Source organism: Rutidosis leptorrhynchoides, chromosome 9 (genome assembly GCF_046630445.1).
Source record: "Rutidosis leptorrhynchoides isolate AG116_Rl617_1_P2 chromosome 9, CSIRO_AGI_Rlap_v1, whole genome shotgun sequence".
Taxonomy (NCBI): domain Eukaryota; kingdom Viridiplantae; phylum Streptophyta; class Magnoliopsida; order Asterales; family Asteraceae; genus Rutidosis; species Rutidosis leptorrhynchoides.
Window position 1 is genome coordinate 10,450,285 of NC_092341.1, and position 22,366 is coordinate 10,472,650.

At 36.7% G+C, this 22,366-nt stretch overlaps 2 protein-coding genes across 2 annotated transcripts in view; both read right to left on the reverse strand.

Annotated features, from left to right (window-relative positions):
- Positions 1 to 9,434, reverse strand: part of LOC139866107 (UPF0481 protein At3g47200-like) — a 32,443-nt gene extending 23,009 nt beyond the window's left edge. The window contains exon 1 of the mRNA XM_071854248.1: positions 9,297 to 9,434. The gene's annotated coding sequence lies outside the window, so the exon portion shown is untranslated. The remainder of the gene's footprint in view (positions 1 to 9,296) is intronic.
- Positions 9,435 to 21,709: 12,275 nt separating this feature from the next.
- LOC139867733 (uncharacterized mitochondrial protein AtMg00810-like) lies at positions 21,710 to 22,093 on the reverse strand. The gene has a single exon (XM_071856093.1). It carries the CDS (start codon positions 22,091 to 22,093, stop codon positions 21,710 to 21,712), a length of 384 nt encoding a protein of 127 aa, XP_071712194.1.
- Between the last annotated feature and the right edge of the window lie 273 nt (positions 22,094 to 22,366).

A 22,366-nucleotide genomic window follows, 5' to 3' on the forward strand; every position in this document is an offset into this window, starting at 1 on the left:
GCTTGATCACTACATGTCGAGTAAAACAATTTTGCAAACACCTTAAGGGTGTAGTTGGAAAAGACCAACTTTGTAAGAGTCAACTAAGACATACGATTAAATGAACCCACCTTTATTATTTTAGTATTAAACTTATTATGAATATTATCGGTATTATTGGTATTTATATATTAATATATTATATATAAGTAAAATATTATTATTATTATTATTATTATTATTATTATTATTATTATTATTATTATTATTATTATACTTTACATATTATAGTTAAATATAATTAATATTTCATTAATTTATATATAAATAATTTTTCTTTAAGTACAATAATTAACATTACATAAAACTTAGAGATAAAAATTAAAAACTACAAATAAAAAATGACATAACTAAAAAAGGCTATTTAAAAACGACTTAATTAAAATACAAGAATTATTCTTAATAGTCAAACGCATTGTTCGGGTTGGATGTTTCGGGTCGGATGGTTTGGGGAGGTCTATTTCTTGGATTTCGGGTTTGGGTTCGAGTTGAGTTTTGTCAGCCTCCTTGGATGGTGTTTCGAAGGTGTGTGAATAGGTGATTTATTAGTTGTTTGAAAAAAGGTAAATGGGTTATTTACATATGATTGTGGATTATACGGCATTTGTGAAAATTTTGCGAAATCCATTAGTGAAGAATATTATTAGACCTACTTGTGTTGGTGTGTGTGTTGGCCAACACGCCACCTAGCACCCCATAACAAGGCGTGTTGGTGTGTGTGTTGGTCAAGTGCATCAAGTGAGCAAGGAAGAAATGGCTCATGTGCTCCATTTTTTCTTATTTTTTAATTAGTTTTTATCTCCATTTTCACCCAACTTCCAATCAGATTTTAACACATCATCCAGCACCTCACTAAACACTCCACCCCATTACACACAATTTGACAGCACGCTCATCAAGCATCCCACCCTCACCCAGCAACACGCCAAAATGCCCATCAGGAATAAAGATAGTCTTATAGATTAGAAGATGAGCATGTTGGTGAAAGATAAATAGACTTTTCAAATTAAGTTTGAAACATATCTTAACCTCGTGTTGTTGGGATTTGGATGTCTTTTTAAGTTTTTTTTTTTTTTTTTTTTTTTTTTTTTTTTTGAATTGGTAATTTGGTAGAATAAAGTGGCTGAATTGAGAGAGTTAGAGTAAAAAGTGTTGTGTTAAGAACTTGCGGGCATAGTCTAATGGTTCACCACATGTACTTTGTGTCATAAGATACGGAGAGGTCATGAGTTTGATCCTTAGGGATGACATGATTTTCTTTAAAACAATTAAACACCAATACTGGTGGTATATATTGACCCTATATGGAAGTTTTACCGGATTCGTTCACGGACCTCTACCCAGAAACACTGCCTAAATGGATGTGTTCCTGGGTACCGTCGATCGGGTTCGGGTTTTCGCCCGAACGTGTGTAATACGTGCAAATGATGAGGGTCGTTTGAATAAATGATTCACTGATACAAAAAAAATTGTCGTTCAAAAAAAAGTGTTGTGTTAAAAATTAGTTAAGAATGATATCGTATACTCCTAGTATATAGTATTAGTATATTAGTATAAACTAGTGAAATGATTCGTGGAATCATGGGTTTATTTAAACGAAACAGTTTAATGATATGTTTTAAGTATTAAGTGAACGTAAATGTTAAAGTCATTTAGTTTAATTACCCGTGAAACCACAAAGTTCGACTAAGAAACTCGACAGCTGAACATTTCATCAAACACATAAATGCATATTAAACAATCCACATCCAATCATAAGAAATAATATTGGTTGTCATTTAATTTTAAAAGTGTAAATTAAAATATAAATTTAGAATTGGTTTCCTTGTCTAACTTTTATGCCTTCTAGTACTCAATTTTAAATAATTTAAAATTATTTAATTTTATTAATTAAAATAATTATTAATAAGATTTAATAATAATAATTAATTAATAAAATTTAATTTTAATTTGTTATAAAATATCTAGATTGTGTTATAAAATATCTAGATTGGATGTTAATTTTATTATTATTATATTTCTTGCATAGTAATATTTTATACTATAAATAGACATGTATGGTAACCATTTAAGGTGCACCATTTCTCTTGAAATATCAATATCAATATTTCTTCTCTCCTTCTTCTCTCTTTTTCTCTCTTTGTTCTTATAACCATTAAAGGTAGTTATAAGCCTACTAAATTATAACACGTTATCAGCACGAAAAGCTTAGTGTAATTAAAAGATATCTCAAACGATCACGAATCACTAATCAAGGTATGAAATTATTAATAATTTTCAGACTCGAATATATCAAATTTTGGACTACTAACATTTATATTTATGTTATTTAAGTTATATATGGTCGGTTATACCACCTGAATTATATTTCTGTAATCTAACTTTTACTAACTTCACTAACATTTATATTTATGTTATTTAAGTTATATATGGTCGGTTATACCACCTGAATTATATTTCTGTAATCTAACTTTTACTAACTTCACTAACATTTATATTTATGTTATTTAAGTTATATATGGTCGGTTATACCACCTGAATTATATTTTCTGTAATCTAACTCTTATTAACTTCACTAACATTTATATTTATGTTAATAAGACCTCATGATTGTACGCAACACGTCATTTGACAACACGGTACTTTATGTACGCAACACGTCATTTGACAACACGGTACTTTATGTACGCAACACGTCATTTGACAACACGGTACCATGGGTCGAGATTAATTTCGATCAATACGAATACGACGGGGTCTTTATATGTTATCTAACATTTATGATTACTTATGCAATTAATCATTATTTATTTCATGCATACTAATGTTTATTCTTAAATTTATAATTTTAAAAGTTAAAATAAAAAAATAGTTTGTATTTTTATTAAAAGTAAATCTTAAAAGTTAAAATAAGAAAAAGTAGTTTGTACTTTTATTAAAAGTAAATCTTAAAAGTTAAAATACAAAAAGTAGTTTGTATTTTTATTAAAAGTAAATCTTAAAAGTTAAAATAAGAAAAAGTAGTTTGTATTTTTATTAAAAGTATATCTTAAAAGTTAAAGTAAGAAAAAAAAGGGGATGGTAAAATGGAATAGTTTTTTGTCAAAAATGAAGTATTGAAAATGAAGTGTTCTCCTTCTATAACTAAAAAAAATATATATACTTTTATCAAATGAATTTTTTTGTGGCCGACAATTTCAAACACGAGTCCGTGTTTAGTTTATCAAGAATATCTCTTGCTTTGGTGAAAGGTCACGATCACGATATCAGGTGTTGTGAAAGAATTAAAAAATTGGTCAAGTGGCCTTTTAAAAACTAGAAAAAAAAATTAAACAAAAAGTTTTTTTTTATATATTTATAATTTACGGGTAACGTAAAAAAAAGGAAGTTTTTTTAAAAAAAAAAAAACAAAGAAAGTGTTTAAATGAGTTTTACAGAAAGGGGGAAAGCAAAGTAAAAAAAAAAACTTTTTTTCCAAACAAAGGTAAATGAAAGTAGGACTTAATACAAGAAAAAAGTAAACATCTCCTAGACGTGATAAAATCTATCAATGATAAGTATTAGACTTGATGAGCTAAATGTGACAAAAATGTTTCAACATGTCTTATGTTAATTTTTTAAAATAAGTTATTATTATTCCGAGTTTAACACATATACATATGTTAATTAAAAACAACCTTTTTGTTCTTATGTAGTGTTGGATTGCAATTTTGGTTGTATGCCATAATTCCATCCAGTAGAGTGACAATAGAAAACTTTTGATGATAATCAATAAAAAACTTTTTTCCAAACTTGTCAAAAGTTTTGTTAAAAACGTGACCGTTGAAAAAAGGAGGTTGAATAATAAAACTTAAAAAACAAATTATTTTTTTAAGAGTGTGCATCAAAATGGCCCGTTTAATAATGGGGAGTAAAAATATAGTCAAATTGTTTCAACGAACAAGGGTTCAATTGGATGTCTCTTAAAAAAAATCCGCAGGTACGGGTGATGGAACCAATGGATCCGCATCCACGACCCGCGGGTGCTATCCCTAATTGTGACAAGTACAAATCAACTAAAAGTCTAAAAAATAAATGCTCTTATAGGGATCAAATGTTCACAATAATTGCCTAAGCTAGATATGAAACAAATAGTTCATAAAAAAAAAAAGGTCGTTGTGCGTTTTCGGGATGATAGCCGAAATACACTTACAAAAGTAGGTCAGCCGTCAATTCTTTATGGCCATATCAACGTAGATCAATAAAATCATTTATGGTTTTGATAAAAGATTAATTAAAAATTAATTATTTTTTGATCTTGGATTCTCGGTAACAAAAGCAAAGGTTGTTTTTGGTTGCCACAACAAACAAGATAGAGGTTGTTGACTTTTGTTATTAAACATGGCACAAGTGAACAATAACAATAGATTATTGTTTTTGAAAAGAATAATGATGCGTTAATTTTATTGTATAAAATAAAATTAAAGAAAATGGTTTTCATTGATGACTATGAACAAACGCAAACAAAGTGTTTGTGGTATTTGGTGATTAAAAAAAAAAGTGCATCTAAAGCTTCTACTGAAAATAATATGCATCTAAAGCTTCTACTGAAAATTAATGTGCAAGGTACAACGTATAACTATATGGTCAAATTCATTTGAGCCTTCGGAGTCACAAGTATATGATGTATATATATATTACTCAATTAACAAAATAGTAAATCTAAATTAATTCATATGAATAGTAAAACGAAATTAATTAATTTAATATTCACATAAAAAAGCGCATATGATAAAAAGCGCATCGCATATGATAAGCGCATATGATAAAAAGCGAATATGATGAAAAGCACAACGCATATGATGAAAATCGCATATGATTAAAAGCGCATATGGTGAAAAACACAGCGCATATGATTAAAAGCGTATATGGTGAAAAGGATATATGATAAAAAAAAAACACATATGGTGATTTATAAAAAAAAAAAAAAAAAAAAACACATGGTGATTAATGGAAAGCACATATGGTGATTAATGAAAAGTATATTGTGAAAAAGAATCACAAATGTTTCTTGAAAGAATTCAAGGTAAGATATATGAACCAATTCATCCATCATGTGAACCATTTTGATATTTCATGGTTCTAATAGACGCATCTAGCGGATGGTCTCATATTTGTATGTTATCAAGCCGTAATATGGCATTTGCAAAGTTTCTTGCACAAATTATTAAATTGAGAACACATTATTCTGATTACACCATTAAAAGGATGAGACTTGATAATGCTGGTGAGTTAACATCTCAAGCATTTAATGATCATTATATATCTACAGGGATTGTTGTTGAACATCCAGTTGCTCATGTGCATACACAAAATTGGTTTAGCTGAATCAATAGATAAACGCTTACAGCTAATAACTAGACAATTGATAATGAGTACAAATCTCTCAATATTTATATGTGGACATGTAAATTTACATGCTGCGACATTAATTCGCATTATACCATGTGGAAGTCGTAAATATTTTCACTTAATACTTGATTTTGGCCAAGAGCCAAATATTTTCTACCTTAAAACATTGGTTGTGCAGTGTATGTTCCAATTGTATCACCACAACACAATAAAATGGTTCTTCAAAGAAAGATGATAATATATTTTGGATATAAAACATCTTCAATCATAAGATATATTGAACCCATGATGGGTGATGTTTTTACAGCACGTTTTGCTGATTGTCATTTTAATAAAACATTGTTCCCTAGATTAGGGGGAGAAATAAAAATAAAAAATAAAATGATGCTTCATGATGTGAACATCAATTAAGGTATATTGAACTCGCACAAAAGAATGTGAAACGAAAGTTCAAAAATAATGCATATGCAAGAACTTGCAAATTAATTACTTTATGCATTTACAGATATAAAAAAGTGACTAAATCATATATACCAGCGATAAATGCTCCAGCTCGAACTGAAATTCCAAAAGCTGGCAATAATGTCACTGTTGAGTCTTTGACACGCATCAAACGTGGAAGATCAATTGGTTCCGAAGATAAAAATCCTCGAAAAAGAAAATCAGCTGATAATGAGGTAAGAGAAAGTGTTCAAGAAGAACCACAAATCAATATTCCTTCTGCAGAGGATATTGATAAATGTAAATACTAAAATTGCGATAAATTATGCAATATTATGGAACCGAAATGAAACTAAAATCTCTATGAGATATTTTCATATAATGTTACAATGACATCATGAATAAAGATGATGATCTGGAACTAAAATCTGTCATTGAATATACAAAATGGACATGATTGAGCTCAATGGAAAGGAGCAATAAGAGCTGAATTAGAATCGCTCGATAAAAGAAAAGTTTTCGGATCAATCGTTATCACTTTTAAAGATGTGAAACGTATGGGATACAAATGAATTTTTATCCGAAAAGAAATGTGCAAATGAAGTTACAAGGCAAAACTAGACTTGTAACTCAATATTTCCCACAAAGACCAGAAATGAATTAGGAGGAAAAATTATCCTCCTGTAATGGATACAATTACTTATTAGATACTTAATCAACCTGGTAGTTATTTAAATGCATCTCATGAATGTTGTTACTACTTATCTGTATGGATCACTTAATAGTGATATATATGAATATACCTAAAGGGTTAAGGTATCATAAGCATCTAATGTAAAACTCAAGGGAATATATTCCATTAAATCACAAAGATTTCTAAGTGGGTTTATACAAACGGGACGTATGTGGTATAACCGATTAAATGACTACTTGATAAAAAAAAGGGTATAAATATAAACTTATTTTGCACGTATGTTTTATAAAAACAATGTTCGGATATGAGATCGTAGTTGTTTATGTCAATGTTCTTAACATCATATGAACAAATAAAGAGATCTATGAAATCATTCAACTTCTAAAGAATTATTTTGAAATGAAAGATCTTGAAAAAACCAAGTATTACCTTGGATTGCAAATTGAGCATATGCCTAATGGTTTACTTGTACATCAAACAACTTATACCGAAAAGATTTTAAAACATTTTTTTTAAAGACAAACTCATTGTTGTTAGATCACTCAATATTGACACTGATCTATTTCATCCCTGCGAAGATCATGAAAATTTTAACAGATCGGAAGTTCTATATTTTAGTGCAATTGAGGTTCTTATGTATCTTATAGATTATACAAGATCTGACATTTCTTTTGCAGTTAATTTGTTGACAAGGTTCAGCTCAGCCCCTACCAAAAGACATTGGAATGGGATCAAACAAATAGTTTGATACCTTCGGGGAACTACTGATTTATAATTATTTTATTCTAACAACTCGAAACAAGATTTGTTTGGTTATACAGATGCAGATTATTTATCCAATCTACATAAAGCTAAATCTCAAACTGGATATGTATTCCTAAATGGAGGCACCGCAATATCATGACGTTCTCAAAACAAACACTTGTTGCAACATCATCAAATCATGCCGAAGTGATTGCATTACATGAAGCTACTCGGGAATGATTTTAGTTAAGATCAATGATACAAATCATTATTGATTCTTGTGGACTAGAACGCTATAAAAGCGTAACAACTATCTATGAAGATAATACAGCTTACATAATACAAATGAAAGAAGAGTATCAAAAATGACAAAACAAAACATAAATGCTGACGAGGCGCTAAAGCTATAAACGGTCTTAACGGTCATAAGTTTGATGGAAAAGAATGGTATATTGGTAAGGCTCAGAAAAAGACTGAAAGGGAATAGGAACTGAAACAACGGTTTGAACAAACCATGAAGGAGACTGTAGACAAATCACGAGGGCCAAACTTGTACATAAAAGATTTAGATGATACAGTTTCAGATGAAAACCTCAGATTTTTCTCATATACTCAAGATATCGTAAAAGACAACCAGATTAAAATGAGATACGTTCAATCAACAACTCTGCTGATCTTTATACCAAAGCACTGCTAACTGCTATTTTCAGAACACACGTTCATAATATTGGCATGAGGCATGTTCAGAAGATGTAACAACTCAGGCGTTGCCTACTTGAGGGGGAGTCAACTTTATGCTGCACTCTTTTTCCCTTAGCTAAAGTTTTATCCCAATGAGTTTTCTTTAGCAAGGTTTTTAACGAGGCAGTACTAGTTATTCTCTAATAAAATTGTCATCCAAGGGGGAGTGTTATAAAATATCTAGATTGTGTTATAAAATATCTAGATTGGATGTTAATTTTATTATTATTATATTTCTTGCATAGTAATATTTTATACTATAAATAGACATGTATGGTAACCATTTAAGGTGCACCATTTCTCTTGAAATATCAATATCAATATTTCTTCTCTCCTTCTTCTCTCTTTTTCTCTCTTTGTTCTTATAACCATTAAAGGTAGTTATAAGCCTACTGAATTATAACATAATTAAAATTTAATTAGATTAATGATATCAACCATGCTTAAATTTTTTTCTTTTGTTTTTTTAATTTTTTTTAATAAAATAATTAGTCTAATAATGAAATTATTATTATAGAATTTTAATAGAAACTATAGATATAGTCAAAAATTAAAATAAAGGTAACTGTTGGGTGGCAACCTTCCTTTTTAAAAAAAGATTAACATTTTAATTAGTTTCTAATGTTCAAATCCAAGTTCTTCAATATGTTTGAAATTCGTGAAACGAAGTAGGAATGAAAATTGACAAGTTAGTGGTGCTTTGTTGCCAACGGCGCCAAATTTAGTGAATGGTTTGGCGGAGTATTGACGTGCACTTTAAGAATGGTCTACGTGTAAAGTAATAATCAAGCATTCAAGTATTCAACGCAAGTCAAACAAAGTTCAAGGGTTATTTGGCAAACTGTAGAAAGTATAGAGGTCACAAGTGTAAATATTCTGTTTACCAGTTCAAATGTCTGTTATGTTTGTGAGGCGCGTAAGAATGACTGGAGTATTAAAAAATTTGATGTAATCAGTTGTAGTTGATAACTTTTCATTTCTGCTGTAATCATTTTCTAATCAATAATACGATCTTGATTAAGTGTTCAATTTCAAGTTTCTTCTTCCTTGTTTATAACACTAACTAAGAAATAAAAATTAAGAAAACAGAAAACGTGATTATAAGTTTATAACATAATATATTTGACTACTATAAGTTATTTCTTGTTTGATTTCCCTAAAGATCCCAAAAAACCATACAAATCGGTAGGAATGAATTTTAAGTAATCTTAACAATTAAATTTTGTAGACGTAGGCGGGAACTCACCAGATGCTTGATGCTCAAAGTAACCAACGTCGGAGATCGAGCAGCGATGGCAATGGCAATGCGCTTAAATGAGGGACTCGATCCCAAGATTTGTCCAGCTGTATGTACGTGAAGAAGGTTAAGTGGCTGTTATTAAAGGTTCTTGGGTTTAAAGGAAATTGGAGATCGGGTGTATTTAAAGAAGGTCAAGTGGCTGTTATTCGGTCATCATTCTCAACCACAAGAGTTGCTACTTCTGGACTTTTGTCATCAATAGATTTATATCCATGTGGCTTTTATTCTACCGATTGTAACAGCCGTTCTTGAATAATCTAAATATACAATTACAAATATAAAGGCATTAACCCTACAAGAGAAAGGTGGGCTAAGCCCAATACAAGATAGGACATAGGCTAACATATGGGGGCAAAATAACTAGGCTAATATCCCCCCCGCAGTTGGAGCGGGAGTGCTGCGGACGCTTAAACTGTATCGAAAATCATCAAACAAAGCATACGGGAGACCTTTAGTGAAGATGTCCGCAAACTGATATCTCGAAGGCACATGTAGAACTCGGACTTGACCCTGAGCAACCAAATCTCTAACGAAGTGTGTGTCGATTGTGTTTGGTCCGCTGACGTTGAACCGGATTGGATGAGAGATAGTCAGAGCTAACATTGTCGCAGTAGCCGATAGTAGCTGAGGTAAGAGGACAGTTGTGACGCCCCGTACAAAACCATCGTGTACGATTCGTCAACAACAGGATCTTTACACTGTTGAATACTACATGCTGTTTGAAAACCAGTTTGCATTCATAAAAGATAACGTTTTACAAAAGATAGCGTGCATCCTATGAATAGGAGCATAGACATAAGTATTTGACCCTAAGGTCGTTACAAAACCATTGTTTGAAATTAACATAAACTACGAATGCAACAGAAAAGTTCCATGAATGAGACATCTCTAGGTTATGCAGCGGATATCTAACACAGCAGGTCCTTAACAGCAATTCAATAACATCATGACAGCAAATCTAACAGCGGAAGCAAGAAACCTCTAGGCACCTGAGAAATAGACGCTTAAAAGTCAACACGAATGTTGGTGAGCTATAGTTTAAGTTGTAACAGTAACGTAAGATAGGCCACGAGATTTCAGTGTAACAAAATAGTATGAAAAGTATATGTATAACCGTGGGCACCCGGTAACTAGACTTAACGTTTATAACCCCCTGAAAGTACACTTGGCGAGTGCGTATGTTCACGAAGTATTAAACACTCGTTAAATGCTAGCGCGACTAGCCCGAGTGGGGATGTCAATCCCTATGGATCCATATCTAAGATTCGCGTTCACCGGTTCAAAAACCAATGACTAAACGTTACCGTGCTAGGGGGAATGTTTATGCCGTTGTATAACCCACACACATATAAAGTTTAAGTACTCGTGCCTAACATGTAAAACGTAAAAAGCGCATGTATTCTCAGTCCCAAAATAGTTAAAGTAAAAAGGGATGCTATAACTCACAGTGATAAAAGCGGTAAAGTCGGTAATGAAAGTACGCAAGTAGTAAGTCGGTCCAAAAGGTCGTCAACCTAAATCAAGGGTTACTAGGTCAGTAGGTTGTCTTTATAAATTCTAATAGTGCATAAAATAAGTTTAAGTGTCATCATCATCATCATTCATCATCATAAAAGCTAAGTAAGTTTGACAAGAATAGAGATCGAAAAAATAGGCTGACTTCGGTCAGCTGCTACAACCTCTACGTAAATTGAAAAGACGCATAGTCAGTGGCTATTGCTCCGTATATGAGTCCCCTAACAGCTGACCAATTTTCAGAACCTAACTCGTCTTATTTTGACCGTGGATACGGTTTAAGTGCGAGTAGGTCAGAAATTTCAGCACAACGTTAATAGGTGTAGTGACTCTCGGAGGGCCATAAATCCTAAACCATAACTCGGATTAAGACGAGGCCTAAACAGAAAATCATCTACTCGAACCGAAATAATTGAAAATCAACTTTTTAGTAGCCCGGGTGGTCTGATCAGATACGAAAATCAGCAGACAAGTGCTCCGGTGGGGTTCTTGGTGCTTGATGCTCATCACGGTTCTCATCCTTGATGCTTGTAGCTTCAAGTGTACAACTCGTTGATGGTTTAGCATCACTTTTGACCAAGATTCCACCACCAATACAAAATATGTTAAGACCAAGTGATAACACAACTCATTTAAAAGTCTTAGATGGATGATGAACCAAGGTTACATCATATCCTTTGTCTTAACACAATTACAAGTCCTATTTACAACAAAGTTACAAACTTTAGATAAGTCAAACAAGTATGAACATGATCTAAGTCAAATGAAGTGATGGAACCCTAAGCTAGAGAGCTTGGATCCCTTTCGCACAATTTATAAGGTCACAAAGCTAGAAAGCTTGAACCTTTAGTGTTCTTGAAGATCTTGAAGCATAAAGCTTGGATCTTGAAGAAGCATGAAGATTACAAACAAAAGTTTGAATCCTTATCATAAAATAACAAGATTAAAGTAAAAGAAAGATGAATCTACAAAGTTGGTGAAGATTCAAAGCTAGAAAGCTTGAATCTTCAATGTTCTTGAAGGATTCATGCTTGAATCAACAAGATGTAACCAAGATCAAAGCTAAATGGAACTTGATCTTCATATAATGATGATGATGGTACACGAAAATGATAAGGAAAAGAGGAAGAAAAAGAAAACTTACAAGTAATACTAGAAAGGAAAGAAAAAAAGAACAATTGTGTGTGAAAACCAAATGAGAGCAAGTGATTGAATGAGGGAAAATGGCTAGTATTTATAAGCAAAAATTTGACAAGGATTGGTGACTTGGAAGGCCTCATGGCCGTGGGTTTTGAGGGAGAGGGGAGGAGACACCATTTTGCTTTTTGGTTAGTGGTTGTCTAAAGCATGTACTTATGCTAGAATCTCATGTGACAAAGTTGATAATCCTTATCCATTATGCTAGTATGACTCATTAATTATTTATTTATTTATTTATTTATTTATTATTATAGGTCACTAGTAATAATACTTGGACTAATTAATTGGGTCACTAGCTAGAGTAGGGTGGGCTTGAGCCCAACAAGGTAGAAAGTCCAACAAGACTAACTATTGGGCTCTAACAATTAAATAAATAAAATTAAGCATCCAAAAGCCCAAGTAATTATTATTATAAAATAATAATTAATATTTCACTGCTCAAATATTCCGGTTATGACAAAAGTTAAACGTGCGCGCAGTTCGCGGTTTATTCGAAACGTTAAATAACACTAACGGTTATAAAAGCATCCGGTGAACAAGTTAAGTAACCTACATACTCTAAGGCACGTTTTAACATATAATTGAAAGTAAACCACGTATATCAAGTTTCCAGAGTATAAAGTAACACAGTACGCACAGATACGCAGTTTCGCTAAAATACAAGGCACAAAAGCAAGTCGAAAAAGTCGGGTCGTTATATTACCCACCTGTTATTGGAAATTTTGTCCCGAAATTTAAGCTGAGGCGGGTGTTGGAGTCGGGAAAAGGTGAGGATACTTCTGCATCATTTGATCCTCTCGTTCTCAGGTAAACTCAGGTCCACGCTTAGCATTCCATCGAACTCGGACAATTGGAATCTTATTGCGTTTCAAGGTTTTGACCTCACGGTCCATAATTTCGACAGGTTCTTCCACGAAGTGGAGTTTGTCATCAATCGTAAGTTCTTCCAATGGTATGACAAGTTCCGGTGGAGCAAGGCACTTCTTCAAATTTGATACATGAAAGGTAGGATGAACGGCACTCAACTGAGTCGGAAGATCCAGCCGATAAGCAACGGGTCCAACACGTTCCAAAATTTCAAAAGGACCAATATATCGCGGGTTTAAATTTCCGCGCTTTCCAAAATGAATTACACCTTTCCAGGGTGCGACCTTCAACATTACTCGGTCACCTACATTGAATTCGAAGTCTTTTCGTTTAAGATTAGCATAACTCTTTTGGCGATCGCGGGCCGTCTTGAGTCTTGCCTGAATCTGAGAAATCTTCTCCTTCGTTTCATGGACTATCTCGGGTTCGGTGATTTGCACTTCGCCTAACTCGGCCCAACAAATAGGAGAACGGCACTTGCGACCATACAACGCTTCAAAAGGCGCGGCTTTAATACTCGAATGATAACTGTTGTTGTAAGAGAATTTGACTAGCGGCAGATGCCTTTCCCAAGACTTTCCAAAGTCAATAACACAGGCACGCAATATGTCCTCCAATGTCTGAATCGTTTGTTCACTCTGACCGTCGGTCTGTGGGTGATAAGCGGTGCTCATATCGAGACGAGTTCCCAAGGCTTCTTGCAAAGAATGCCAGAATCTGGAAGCAAAACGGGGATCGCGATATGAGATAATTGATAGTGGCACGCCATGACGAGATACAACCTATTTGATGTACAGTTGAGCAAGTCTCTCCATTGTATCTGTTTCTTTCATCGCTAGAAAATGAGCAAATTTGGTAAGACGGTCAACGATAACCCAGATTGTATCGTATCCGCCCACCATTTTTGGTAGCTTCATGATGAAATCCATCGTAATTGCTTCCCATTTCCATTGTGGGATTTCTGGTTGTTGGAGTAATCCAGATGGCCTCTGATGTTCAGCCTTAACCTTCGAGCAAGTCAAACACCTCCCAACATAAGTTGCAACATCCTTCTTAAGATTTGGCCACCAATACTGTTCCTTGAGATCGTGGTACATTTTGCCGGCACCTGGATGAATCGAATATCTCGACTTGTGGGCTTCATCAAGTAAAAGGCTTCGTAAATCTCCATAACGGGGTACCCAAATTCTTCCGGCATATCATCGGAGTCCAGACTCATTAACCTTGAATTTAGAGATGAGGATGTTTAGGTATTCGCGAGATATGTTCTCCTCCTTGAGAGACTCTTCTTGGGCTACCCGGATCTGACTGTGGAGGTTTGAATGGATGGTGATGTTCAGAGCCCGAACACGAAGAGGTACCGTTCTCTCCTTTCGACTTAGAGCGTCGGCTACAACATTGGCCTTACCAGGATGGTAACGAAGTTCACAATTATAGTCGTTCAGCATCTCAATCCATCGTCGTTGTCTCATGTTCAGCTGCTTCTGATCAAAGATGTGCTAGAGGCTTTTATGATCGGTGAATATGGTACTCTTTGTTCCATAGAGATAGTGTCTCCACAGCTTCAATGCGAAGACAACAGCTCCAAGTTCGAGATCGTGAGTAGTGTAGTTTCACTCATGAATCTTCAGCTGACGAGATGCATAAGCAATGACCTTCGTTCTTTGCATCAATACACAACCAAAACCATTCTTCGAAGCATCGCAGTACACAACGAAGTCGTCACTGCCTTCGGGAAGAGATAAGATAGGTGCGGTGGTTAACTTCTGCTTCAGGGTTTGAAATGCTGCTTCTTGTTCTTTTTCCTAAACGAACTTCTTCCCTTTGTGAGTCAGTGCGGTCAAAGGACGCGAAATCAATGAAAAACCTTCAATAAACCTTCTGTAGTAACCGGCAAGACCTAGAAATTGGCGGATGTGAGTCGGAGTAGTGGGTGTCTCCCACTTGCTGATAGCTTCAATCTTAGCGGGGTCAACTTTGATACCTTGATCACTCACAATATGACCCAGAAATTGGACTTCCTTCAGCCAAAATTCACACTTGGAGAATTTAGCATAAAGCTGCTCTTGTCTCAAGATTTCAAGCACTAACCGAAGATGTTGCTCATGTTCTTCTTTGCTCTTGGAGTAGATGAGGATATCATCTATGAAGACGATAATGAATTTATCCAGATAAGGCTTGCAGACACGATTCATGAGGTCCATGAACACGGCTGGTGCGTTGGTTAATCCGAACGGCATCACGAGAAACTCGTAATGACCATAGCGGGTTCTAAACGCAGTCTTCATCACATCACTCTCTTTCACCCTCAACTGGTGATAACCGGATCGCAAATCGATCTTAGAGTACACGCTTGATCCTTGTAGCTGATCAAAAAGATCGTCAATTCGGGGAAGAGGATATCGATTCTTGATCGTCAATTTGTTGAGTTCGCGGTAGTCGATACACATGTGGAAGAATCCATCCTTCTTCTTCATGAATAAAACAGGCGCGCCCCAAGGCGACGAGCTCGGTTGGATAAACCCTCAGTCGAGCAATTCCTGCAGTTGACTCTGCAACTCTTGCAGTTCGGAAGGTGCTAGTCGATAAGGTGCGCGAGCTACGGGTGCAGCTCCCGGCACTAGATCGATCTGGAACTCCACTGCTCTTGGTGGCGGTAATCCAGGCAACTCTTTCGAAAAGACATCAGGGAATTCATTCACGATTCGCACGTCATTCACACTCTTCTCCTCTGATTCTAAAGCCATCACGTGTGCTAAAACAGCAAGTCGTCCTTTCTTCATGATCTTCTGTGCTTTCATACATCTAATGAGGTTCAGCTTCGAGTTACATCTCTCTCCATAAATAGTCAATGGCTCACTGTCTCCTTGCGGTATACGAAGAGCTTTATCTCCACAGATAATATCGGCCTTTACTTTGGTCAACCAGTCCATACCGACAATCACGTCAAAACTCCCCAATTTGATCGGTATTAAGTCAATTGCGAAATCCACACCAACTATGTTAATAATAGCTCCTCGTCCAATTTGGTCAACTTTCTCAAGTTTCCTATTGGCTACTTCTACTAGCATATTCTCTTCTAAAGGCACTAATGACCAATCTATCTTAGAGCAAAAGTTTCTACAAACATAGCTTTTATCGGCACCAGTATCAAATAGGACAGAGGCTAATAGATTGTTGATAGTGAATATACCTGTAACCAAGTTGGGGTTCTCACGTGCATCCCTTGCATTAACGTTGAAAGCTCTTCCACGCGGTGGTCCGCCGTCCTTCTTTTTATTGGGGCAATCATTCCTAAAGTGGCCCTGCTGTCCACACTCATAGCATTTCCTTGGCCCATTTTGGTTTGTCCTTACAGCTGGAATGGGAATCTTGCAGTTCTTTCCAACGTGCCCGATCATGTTGCACTTTCCACAGACCACATTACAGTACCTAGTGTGATGCTTGTAGCACCTCTTGCACTGCGGTAGAGTACCCTTGTAGTTGGGGTTCGAGCTAGGGGTCGGGTTGGGGTTCCTTCCATCGTTATGACTCTTAGCGGGGGTTTGATCATAGACTCTCCCCTTGTTGTTGTCCCACTTTCGCTTCTCACCACTGACTCCCGATTCGGATTTTGCCTTTTCCGATTCCTTCCTGATAATTTGGTTCATAAGGGTTTGCGCCAAATGCATAGCTGCCGGGATGTTGGGTGGATTAGAAGAGGTGACATTTCCTTGAATGGACTTGGGAAGTCCCCACAAGTATCGCTCCATTCTCTTAAAGTCTGGGGTAACCATCGTGGGACACATCAGCGCTAATTCCAGATATCTACGGTTGTAACCATCAAGATCGTTTCCCACAACATTCAACTCCCAGAACTCAGCCTCCATCTTCTGTATCTCTGTCCTGGGGCAGTACTCTTTGATCATGGCCCCCTTAAATTCTTCCCACGAAATGGCATAAGCCTCATCAATACCCTTAGCTTGAGCCAGTGTGTTCCACCAGGTTAGGGCGCCGTCTGACAGCGTACATGAGGCATACTTGGTTTTGTTCGCCTCTGAGCAGTTGCTGAAGCGGAACACAACTTCTAATTTCCCAAACCACCTAGTCAAACCAACTGGCCCCTCAGTGCCACTAAAGTTGTGGGGCTTGCAGCTTTGAAACTCTTTGTAAGTGCAACTGTTTTGGACGTTCTGTTTAACTGGTGGGGTTGGAGGATTGACATTTGCCATGGCTGCGGCTACTCGTTCCGCAATCATTTCCTCGATCTGTGCTGCTGTGGGTGCTGCTCGTCCGTTTGCCATTGCTCTTCTAAACAGAAATTTTGACTTAAGTCAAAATCCATCATTTAATATATAGTAATATAGTATATGGTAAACAGGGGAACAACACAAAGCATGCCAATTAAGTAACGCAACCAGGTATAATTACAGCAAAACCAACATACGGTAATGTAAATAGAACACTGTGCAAGAATTAAACAATACAAAGTTCCATTCATTAATAAATAGTTGCATACATTCGCTTAGGTTCGTACAATACATAAGTAAAACATGAACTACAAACAAGATTACATAATGAAATCTACTACAAAGCCCTATGGTGACGGTGGGTAAAGGATGTCCATCACGTGGGACATCTGGTCTTGGAGCTCAGTTACCCGAGCACGGAGGATCTCCACCTCCCTCGTCAGTTCCTCGACAGAGGGAGGGGCTGGCAGAGCAGGCGGTGCTGCTGGTGCAGGTGGTGCCGGTGGTGCAGGTGGTGCCGGTGGTGCAGATGATCCGGCTCCAGAAGTATAGGCTGCAAAGCGGTAAGGCTTACGCACGAAAGGATCAGCAGGGTAAGGCACAACCCGCTTATGAGCGGTAACCCTACGACGCTGACCATGTGCGTTAGTGAACGCTCGACCTCCGTTGATCCCAGGAATAACGGTGCCATCGAAACGGTACCGCTTCTTCGGTGGGGTGGAGGGTGGCTGTACAGGTGCATCATCAGGGTCCTCCCTGTCTGAGTCATCGTCAATAGAGTCGTCTGTGGATGGGTTGTCGGATGATGAATCGTCGAAAACAGCTGGAGGTGGCGGCGATCGGCGACCGATAGTCATGATCCGGTATCTGAAGGGTGGAATACGTATGACACGTCCATCAGGAAGGCATCGGCACCAATAGTTATGCTCATTACGGAACGGAACGTCCCCGTATTCCCCGGGAATCACAACACCGGGGCTGTGGCTCCGAGGGTCCTGGGGCAAGTAGAGCTGGAATCTCCGGGGGGTCCTGGGCTCTGCCTGAGGTAACCACTGGGGCAGGCGTATGGCTGCTGATTTCGGAGGATGAAGCGCCGGGGTCATTGGTTAACGGGACCTATGTGTCGGTAGCAGCAGTAGGTGAGGTGGCTGACGAGTCTGAATCGCTGCCCAAAATGATGACAGGTGGAATATCCGACATCTGAACAGGGAAAAATAACTTTTCCATGTCAGTAAGTCATAAAGCAAGCATGTATTAGGCACTACAGCAACCTAGCATGGCAGTAATAATAACAGTGCTAAACAGAAATAACATGTGAAAGCAGATAGTAATCATGCAATAGCAGAAATAAGCATACAACAAGTTCGCATGGAAGTGAAGATAAGCAATAGCATGCAGTAAGATCATACAGCAGTAAAAGTAATCAGCAGCATGCAGAAACAAGTAAACTAGCAAGTTGTAGATTAGTCCTATTAGTGAATCCTACTCGGGTCGGTCTAGACTCACTAATGCAACCTAATTCCCTACAACCAATGCTCTGATACCAAATGTGACGCCCCGTACAAAACCATCATGTACGATTCATCAACAACAGGATCTTTACACTGTTGAATACTACATGCTGTTTAAAAACCAGTTTGCATTCATAAAATATAACGTTTTACAAAAGATAGCGTACATCCTATGAATAGGAGCATAGACATAAGTATTAGACCCTAAGGTCGTTACAAAACCATTGTTTGAAATTAACATAAACTACGAATGCAACAGAAAAGTTCCATGAATGAGACATCTCTAGGTTATGCAACGGATATCTAACACAGCAGGTCCTTAACAGCAATTCAATAACAGCATGACAGCAAATCTAACAGCGAAAGCAAGAAACCTCTAGGCACCTGAGAAATACACGCTTAAAAGTCAACACGAATGTTGGTGAGCTATAGTTTAAGTTGTAACAGTAACGTAAGATAGGCCACGAGATTTCAGTGTAACAAAATAGTATGAAAAGTATATGTATAACCGTGGGCACCCGGTAACTAGGCTTAACGTTTATAACCCCCTGAAAGTACACTTGGCGAGTGCGTATGTTCACGAAGTATTAAACACTCGTTAAATGCTAGCGCGACTAGCCCGAGTGGGGATGTCAAACCCTATGGATCCATATCGAAGATTCGCGTTCACCGGTTCAAAAACCAATGACTAAACGTTACCGTGCTAAGGGGAATGTTTATGCCGTTGTATAACCCACACACATATAAAGTTTAAGTACTCGTGCCTAACATGTAAAACGTAAAAAGCGCATGTATTCTCAGTCCCAAAATAGTTAAAGTAAAAATGGATGCTATAACTCACAGTGATAAAAGCGGTAAAGTCGGTAATGAAAGTACGCAAGTAGTAAGTCGGTCCGAATGGTCGTAAACCTAAATCAAGGGTTACTAGGTCAGTAGGTTGTCTTTATAAATTCTAATAGTGCATAAAATAAGTTTAAGTGTCATCATCATCATCATCATTCATCATCATAAAAGCTAAGTAAGTTTGACAAGAATAGAGATCGAAACAATAGGCTGACTTCGGTCAGCTGCTACGACCTCTACATAAATCTAAAAGATGCATAGTCAGTGGCTATGGCTCCGTATATGATTCCCCTAACAGCTGACCAATTTTCAGAACCTAACTCGTCTTAGTTTGACCGTGGCAACGGTTTAAGTGCGAGTAGGTCAGAAATTTCAGCACAACGTTAATAGGGTGTAGTGACTCTCGGAGGGCCATAAATCCTAAACCGTAACTCGGATTAAGACGAGGCCCTAAACGGAAAATCATCTACTCGAACCGAAATAACTGAAAATAAACTTTCCAGTAGCCCAGGTTGTCTGATCAGATACGAAAATCAGTGGACAAGTGCTCCGGTGGGGTTCTTGGTGCTTGATGCTCATCACGGTTCTCATCCTTGATGCTTGTAGCTTCAAGTGTACAACTCGTTGATGGTTTAGCATCACTTTTGACCAAGATTCCACCATCAATACACAATATGTTAAGACCAAGTGATAACACAACTCATTTAAGAGTCTTAGATGGATGATGAACCAAGGTTACATCATATCATTTGTCTTAACACAATTACAAGTCCTATTTACAACAAAGTTACAAACTTTACATAAATCAAACAAGTATGAACATGATCTAAGTCAAATGAAGTGATGGAACCCTAAGCTAGAGAGCTTGGATCCCTTTCACACAATTTATAAGGTCACAAAGCTAGAAAGCTTGAACCATTAGTGTTCTTGAAGATCTTGAAGCATAAAGCTTGGATCTTGAAGATGCATGAAGATTACAAACAAAAGTTTGAATCTTTATCATAAAATAACAAGATTAAAGTAAAAGAAAGATGAATCTACAAATTTGGTGAAGATTCAAAGCTAGAAAGCTTGAATCTTCAATGTTCTTGTAGGATTCATGCTTGAATCAACAAGATGTAACCAAGATCAAAGCTAAATGGAATTTGATCTTCATATAATGATGATGATGGTACACGAAAATGATAAGAAAAAGAGGAAGAAAAAGAAAACTTACAAGTAATACTAGAAAGGAAAGAAAGAAAGAACAATTGTGTGTGAAAACCAAATGAGAGCAAGTGGTTGAATGAGGGAAAATGGCTAGTATTTATAAGCAAAAATTTGACAAGGATTGGTGACTTGGAAGGCCTCATGGCCGTGGGTTTTGAGGGAGAGGGGAGGAGACACCATTTTGCTTTTTGGTTAGTGGTTGTCTAAAGCATGTACTTATGCTAGAATCCCATGTGACAAAGTTGATAATCCTTATCCATTATGCTAGTATGACTCATTATTTATTTATTTATTTATTTATTTATTTATTTATTATTATAGGTCACTAGTAATAATACTTGAGCTAATTAATTGGGTCACTAGCTAGAGTAGGGTGGGCTTGAGCCCAACAAGGTAGAAAGTCCAACAAGACTAACTATTGGGCTCTAGCAATTAAATAAATAAAATTAAGCATCCAAAAGCCCAAGTAATTATTATTATAAAATAATAATTAATATTTCGTTGCCCAAATATTCCGGTTACGATAAAAGTTAAACGTGCGCGCAGTTCGCGGTTTATTCGAAACGTTAAATAACACTAACGGTTATAAAAGCATCCGGTGAACAAGTTATGTAACCTACGTACACTAAGGCACGTTTTAACATATAATTGGAAGTAAACCACGTATATCAAGTTTCCAGAGTATAAAGTAACACATTACGCACAGATACGCAGTTTAGCTAAAATACAAGGCACAAAAGCAAGTCAAAAAAGTCGGGTCGTTACAACAGTGCAGCTCACTAAGAAGATTACGAATCCAACATGTCTCTGCAACAGCGTTGGTCACGCCGCGGTACTCGACCTCAACACTGGAACGAGAAGGGGTAAGTTGTCGTTTAGACGACCATGATAGCAAGTTCTTCCCGAAGAAAACACAATAACCGGATGTAGAGCGTCTGGTGGTAGGGCAGTAATCAGCATCAGAGTAGGCAACCAAAGTGGTTGGCTAGGATGCATATAATTGTAAACCAAGATTTGTAGTACCCTGAATATACTGTAAGATTCGCTTGAGAGCATGAAAGTGTTGTTCTCGGGTATCGTGCATGAAGAAGAAAATCTGCTGAATAGCATAGGTGATGTCAGACCGAGTAAAAGTCAAGTATTGTAATGCACCGGCGAGACTGCGATACAAAGTCGGGTCCTTAACAGGTGGACCGTGAGTAGTGAGTTTGGCCCCCGGTTCGATAGGAGTCCTACATGGATGGCATGTAGTCATATTCGCACGCTCAAGAATCTCTGCGGCATACTGTTTTTGAGACAGAAATAACCCAGTGGTGGTGCGAGTGGCGGAGATACCCAAAAAATAGTTCAGCGGCCTTAAATCAGTCATGGAAAATTCTCTGTGTAGAGAGGTGATAATCCGCTGAAGTAAACATATAGAAGAAGTTGTTAAGACAATGTCATCAACATAAAGGGGCAGATAAGCAGTGTCAGAGCCCCGACGATAGATAAATGGAGACGTATCAAAACAACTGTGATAAAAACCAATCCGCTGAGCATACTGTAACGACCCAACCCATTATCCAAACGAAAACAGCAAAAAAAAAAATTATACAGGAGGGTGCGCGGCGCGTGACCCTCCTAGTGCGCGGCGTGCACACAA

Coding starts and splice junctions, on each gene's coding strand:
- LOC139867733 (XM_071856093.1), bottom strand. CDS start 22,093: ATGACTGATTTAAGGCCGCTGAACTATTTTTTGGGTATCTCCGCCACT.